Genomic DNA, 6,561 nt, shown 5'->3' on the forward strand with positions numbered 1-6,561 from the left:
ATATATAATTTTTCTGCGTTTTGTATTGTTTTAGTTTTAATTAATAACCCTGATATAAAATATTAATTTATATTTTTCTTCTTCTTCTTAATTTGGGTAAAAATGTTTCCTGGACATGTGAGTGCCATGTCCAAAACATTTTTAACTGATGCCAAACCTTTTTTTAATGATATGATGACCAATATTATAAATGTGTGCTACTGTTTTTACTTCTTCAGTGTTGACACTAAAACTCCATTCTGTACATGTATCAAAATATAACGCAGATGCATAACTAGATACATAATAAACAAACACAGTATGAATTGATGAAAAAATAAGCCCTGATATGTGTTAAAAAATGGCTCTATTGGCTGATAACGATATAGAATTTGTCTCTATTAGGGAGTTATTTAAATTGGAGATGACATGAACAGTTTAGAATAGCTTGTTCATATAGAGAGATAGATGTTCATGTTCCTCTAGGGGATTTACAGGAAGTCCTGTCCTCGGATGAATGTTAGAAGCACTGTGTGAAATCCAGGCTAGAAAAAAACACTGAATGCCATCAGCTGCCTGTTTGCAATCCAAAGTGATCCTTATATACTGACAAAATGACAAAAGCATGGCTTACATTACACAATGATAGCTGTTTAATATTAAATGCCCTAAAGCCATAGATGCATACGGCATATGGAGCTGTTTGCTTATCGTTCATAATTGCCCGTTGTTTGGGTTTTAAGCATAATTTGTTTTGGCTTTGGGAAACAGATCTAATCTTTTATAATCTTTATAAAGGGTGTGTGTTTTTTACACCTACTGCCATAAGGTTTTTGTCTCTGCATTGTGTTTTGTTTGCACTCATCCAAAAGGCATATATTGTTCTTTCTTCCTTTGAACACAAAAAGAGTATCATTGATATACTATCTATCAACCAATCAACCAATCTATCAATCTATCTATCTATCTATGGTTCATTGTCTGTCTGTCTATATAACCTTTTTGAATTATATTTTATTTGTATATTATTTTCAGTTAAATTCAGTTAATGTTTATTTTATTTTAAGTACCAGAAATGCTTTTTTTCTTGGTTTTAGTTTTAGTTAACTATAACAACCTTGATCTTGAAAATGTGCAAATGCATCTAGTTTTCTGTTTCCTTTATGTTGTGACCAGGTGATCTGAACCTGACCGTGGTGGCCATGGCTCTGTCAGGCTACACTGATGAGAAAAACTCCCTGTGGAGAGAGATGTGCAGCTCTCTCAGACTCCAGCTGAAGAAGCCGTACCTGTGTATCATGTTTGCCTTCCTCACCAGTGAACCTGGCGCCTATGATGCCGTCTTGGTATGTTAATAAAAAAACTAATCAGAGTATTGTGCTTAAAATAATATTCAGTATTGCACCGAATTTAAAATATGCAATTGTTGTTGCTGTATATTGAAGTTAATTATTTTAATAAAAGTGTGTTTTGTGTTTTCTAGTATGAGAGTCGTGTGGCTGTCAGGGACCGGGTGGCATTTGCATGTATGTTTCTAAATGACGCTCAGGTAAGACCCGCTCACCCCTGAGTTTATCCAAGTCTCATTGTGCACTATATAATACACTGTCATTTTTCCTCCCTTAAGTTGCCTCGTTACATAGACAAGCTGACCAATGAGATGAAGGAGGCTGGTAATCTGGAGGGCATCCTGCTGACAGGACTGACGAAAGACGGAGTGGATCTCATGGAGAGTTATGTAGACCGAACCGGAGACGTGCAGACGGCCAGTTTCTGCATGCTCAAAGTAAGTGACACATGATAAAGTTAAAAAAAGAGAATGATATGACAGTAATATTGTGAAATATTATTACAATTTAAAATTACCATTTTGTATGTGAATATAATTTAAAATGTAATTTATTCTTGTGATGCAAAGCTGAATTTTCAGCATCATTACTTTAGTCTTCAGTGTCACATGATCCTTCAGAAATCATACTAATATGCTGATTTGCTGCTCACAAAACATTTCTTATTATTACCAATGTTGAGAAGCATTCATATTTTTGTGAAAACCATAAGATTCTTTTTTCAGGATTCTTTGATAAATAGAAAGTTCAAAGTTTAAATGGGTCATATGATGCGATTTCAATTTTTCCTTTCTCTTTGAAGTGTTACAAGCTCTTAGACTAAAATGCCGGCAGTTCTGACTCGCATAAGTACGTTTTCATTTAGAGGATTTGCCACTGATGATTCAAACGCGAGTTTTGGGCAGTGTGGAGTAGCACTTGTTGTTTGTCATTTCTCCGATCACAAATGCAGACAGCGTTTTATGTTTACGCGGCGCGATGCAATGCAACGCAACGCGTAAAAAGACAGTATAAGTCATTATAATCAGTAATTATGTCCCCACTGGATGCAACAAATGCCTCGTTTGTAATGGGTTTTAATGTTTTTGTCTCGTCGCGCCGGCCAGGACACGGCATCAGCAGTATGGTAGGGGCGTAACATTTCCGTCTCACGCTTGAGGTATTCGGCCAATCACAACGCATTGGATAGCTGGCCAATCACAGCACACCTCGCTTTTTCAGACCGATGAGCTTTGTAAAAATCGACGCGTTTCAAAAAGGCGGGGCATAGAGGAGAAACAATAATGTACAGTATGTGGAAAATAATGTGTTTTTTTAACTTTAAACCGCATAAACACATTTCATTACACCAAATACACAAAATAATGTTCTTTTTAGCAGCATCATATGACCCCTTTAAACATTTATGTGAAATCTTTTGTAACATTATAATTGTCTTTACTGTTGTCTTTGATCAATTTAATGCATGCTTGCTGAATAAAAGTATTAATTGCTGTCAGATACATCTTAACCTAAAGTTTTGAATGGTAGTGTATATTACAAAAGCAATAAAAAGGTAAATGCAAACAAATTAAGATCTTTTTAAGATTGATGGATTGGACAAATCTAATTGTTGTACTTTTACATTTATGCTTTTAGCAGATGCTTTTATCCAAAGAGAAAAAAGGAGCAAAAGCAATTTTTCAATAAGCCAACATATATATGTAATATACAATGGTAGGTTTGTTAGACATCTAGACTAGAAAGCAAGCAAGCTAGAGAAGAGAAATGCTGAGAAGAAAAAGAAGTGTGACTGTGTGTTGTTAAACCAGGAAAAGTGATGTGGATTATGGTCTACCTCACAATTTCCAGAAGAGTGTGTTAAATGTTGATTTGTGTGGTGTTTGTGATGGCAGGGCTCCCCAGGAGAGGTGCTGAAGGACCCTCGGGTGCAGTGCTGGATCGAGAACTATCGCAACCTGTTGGACGCATGGAGGTTTTGGCATAAACGGGCTGAATTTGACATTCATAGGAGCAAATTGGATCCCAGCTCAAAACCACTTGCACAGGCTAGAATCAAGTTGTTTTTATTTCTGTCAGTTGTTAAGTCGTGATTATGCATGCCTGATATAATCACTGACAAATTTGTATCGGTCCGTATTATTGATTTTTATTTATTGATCTGATTGGGCAATGTTGTGTGTATAATATATAAATATATATATATATATATATATATAATTTTACTATGATTAAAAAAAATTATAGATTGGAAAAGGTGAGGTTTTTTTTATTAAAGTTTATAATTTAGTGATTTATAATATTTATAATATTGTTTATATTTATCGGTGCATCCCTAGCTTTGATATTTAGTTAATATGTATCATAAATTTATATAATTCTTTGTACCATACTTACACTTACATTTTGTTTTTATGTTGGCTGATTTCTTCTATTATTTTTCTTATTTATTCTGATTCCTTTACATATGTTCTGTGCAGGTGTTTGTGAGCTGTAACTTCTGTGGAAAGTCTATATCATACAGCTGCTCAGCGATGCCTCATCAGGGCCGTGGATTCAGTCAGTACGGGGTCAGCGGTTCACCCACCAAGTCAAAGGTCACCAGTTGCCCTGGCTGTCGTAAACCACTTCCACGCTGTGCCCTCTGCTTAATGAACATGGGCACTCCTGTGTCCAGCTGCCCAGGTAACAGACGGATCATTTAAAGTTCTTCTTCAATTATGATACCATAATGTAAACATGTTCAGTTCACTGTGAGACTCATCTCGTCCATCTTATCAGGCACAGGAAAAGCTGATGAGAAAGCCGATCTCACACGAGACAAAAAACTCGCACAGTTCAATAACTGGTTCACCTGGTGCCACAACTGCCGGCACGGTGGTCACGCAGGTCACATGCTCAGCTGGTTTAGGTAGGAGTAATATTCACCCATATTGTGCCATTTATTTGATGACCTTATAAATCCAAGTTTTTTTTTTTTTTTTTTAAAGTTAATACTTTTATTTAAAAAGGATGCATTCAATTGATCAAAAGTGACAGTAAAGACATTTATAATGTTACAAAAGATTTCTATTTCAAATAAATTCTTTTGAACCTTCTATTTATGAAAGCATGATGAAAAAAAGGTATCGCAATTTCCAAAAAAATATTACGCAAAATATTCGTTTCTTGAGCAGCAAATCAGCATATTAGAAGGATTTCTGAAGGATCATGTGACACTGAAGACTGGAGTAATGATGCTGAAAATTCAGCTTTGCATGACAAGAATAAATTACATTTTAAAATCAATTTGAATAGAAAACAGTTATTTTAAATTGTAATAATATTTCACAATATTACTGTTTTTACTGTATTTTTGACCAAATAAATGCAGCCTTGATGAACATAAAAGATGTCTTTCAAAAGCTTTCCAACCCCAATCTTTTGAACTGTAGTTTATAGTATTAACTATAAAATTTTAAGTGCAATTATATTGTCTTTTCTTTCAGAGATCACAGTGAGTGTCCCGTTTCGGCCTGCACCTGTAAATGCATGCAGCTGGACACCACAGGCAACCTGGTGCCTTCTGATAGTGTATAAAGGCCTTTCTGACTTAAATCTCCCACATTACTACAGTAGTCAACATGTGAAGTGGATCATAACCTTTCATCAAAGTTGTCCTAAAACCTAAAACCAAATTCGTTCTTGTCTTAGGACAACTTTGATTCACTTTTTTGATCCACTTCAAATGTTGACTACTGTAGAAACCAGCTACCAACATTAGTACTGTAAGTGATAATGGCAAAGTTCTCATAGTTTCAGAAGTTAAAGACGAGCATATGTGTCTTTTCTGAAGTGATCTGCACACCTCACTGGTATTGAAGTTGACGACAGGTGCTCTAATGTCACAGGAACTAAAGCAGTTAAATTGTTAGGATTATGTTACCCATGATTAACTCACTCACCCACCCACGGGCAGTTGTGTTTTCTCAGACATCTGACCTTCTCGAGAGACAATCTATGTGAATGTCTGACCTATACATTTGTGGTCCAGTAGCAGGAGTTTCTAGGAATAAAACAATTTCAGTACCAACTTTAGAGACAGGGAAAGAGATACCACAACAGTTTAACCTGAGGAGTTTGAATGCATGTAAGGAATATTTAGTTTATATCTTAGAAAGTGCTTTCACACGGTCCATAACTACTTCCACTACTTGCCTTTGAGTTTAGTGATTTATATTGTTTTATTATTCTGTATTTATTGCGTATTACTCCATACCACGCTGAACCTCAGTCAGCTGTTGAAAATTTGATTTGTCAGAGATCTACAATACAGGTCAAATGATCTACACTGGAAAGTAGTAAAGTGTCTATTCAGTTTGTTTTAAAAATGGCTTTTAACAAATAACACAGTGATTTTTGTTGTTTAAGATGTGTAGGTTTAACATTAGTTCTGGCTAAGTATTGCATTTTTTGGATCCAAAGGTAATGCTGTTTTGTAATGCTTACCTTAATTTATTGCACAATCAATGCAAGAATTTAACAATCTAACTATTTAAATGATTGTGTCTTTATTTTTTGAAAAGCAAAAAGAACTTATATCAATGACTAATGTTATTAAAACATTTTTGAAGGAGTTTTGAATGCAGTATTTTCTTTTCTTTATGCAACTAAATAATGAGATGTTTTGTTTGCTTCAATTAGATCAATACAGATTTTCAGTTTAATGAACTATGACAAAGATATGTAGTAGCAGAAATGAAGATTTAAAGGGGTCATATGTTGTTGCTAAAAAGAACATTATTTTGTGTATTTGGTGTAATGAAATGTGTTTATGCGGTTTAAGGTTCAAAAAACACATTATTTTCCACACTGTACATTATTGTTTCTCCTCTATGCCCCGCCTTTCTGAAACACGTCGATTTTTACAAAGCTCATCGGTCTGAAAAGCGAGGTGTGCTCTGATTGGCCAGCTATCCAGTGCATTGTGATTGGCCGAATACCTCAAGCGTGTGACGGAAATGTTACGCCCCTACCATACTGTGATGCCTTGTCCAACCGGAGCGACGAGACAAAAACATTAAAACCCATTATAAACGAGGCATTTGTTGCATCCAGTGGGGACATACTCCAAAGAGAAAGGAAACATTGAAATCGCATCATATGACCCCTTGAAACTCTTCAGATCAAGTTTCAAATCTTTACTAACTGTAAAAAAAAAAAAAAGGTGTACGAACATGTCATAGTTCACCCA

At 35.2% G+C, this 6,561-nt stretch overlaps 1 protein-coding gene across 1 annotated transcript in view; it reads left to right on the top strand.

The window, feature by feature from the left end:
• The window catches only part of LOC107688218 (WD repeat-containing protein mio-like), a 9,887-nt gene extending 4,882 nt beyond the window's left edge, over positions 1 to 5,005 (top strand). Inside the window, 7 exon segments of the mRNA XM_016485835.1 lie at positions 1,156 to 1,325; positions 1,463 to 1,528; positions 1,607 to 1,765; positions 3,224 to 3,376; positions 3,809 to 4,013; positions 4,110 to 4,239; positions 4,817 to 5,005. Coding sequence (XP_016341321.1) covers positions 1,156 to 1,325; positions 1,463 to 1,528; positions 1,607 to 1,765; positions 3,224 to 3,376; positions 3,809 to 4,013; positions 4,110 to 4,239; positions 4,817 to 4,907 — 974 coding nt within the window. The 3' untranslated portion in view covers positions 4,908 to 5,005.
• The last annotated feature ends 1,556 nt before the right edge of the window (positions 5,006 to 6,561 follow it).

This window comes from Sinocyclocheilus anshuiensis, unplaced genomic scaffold (genome assembly GCF_001515605.1).
Source record: "Sinocyclocheilus anshuiensis isolate Anshui unplaced genomic scaffold, SAMN03320099.WGS_v1.1 scaffold1162, whole genome shotgun sequence".
In the NCBI taxonomy this organism is placed as follows: Eukaryota; Metazoa; Chordata; class Actinopteri; order Cypriniformes; family Cyprinidae; genus Sinocyclocheilus; species Sinocyclocheilus anshuiensis.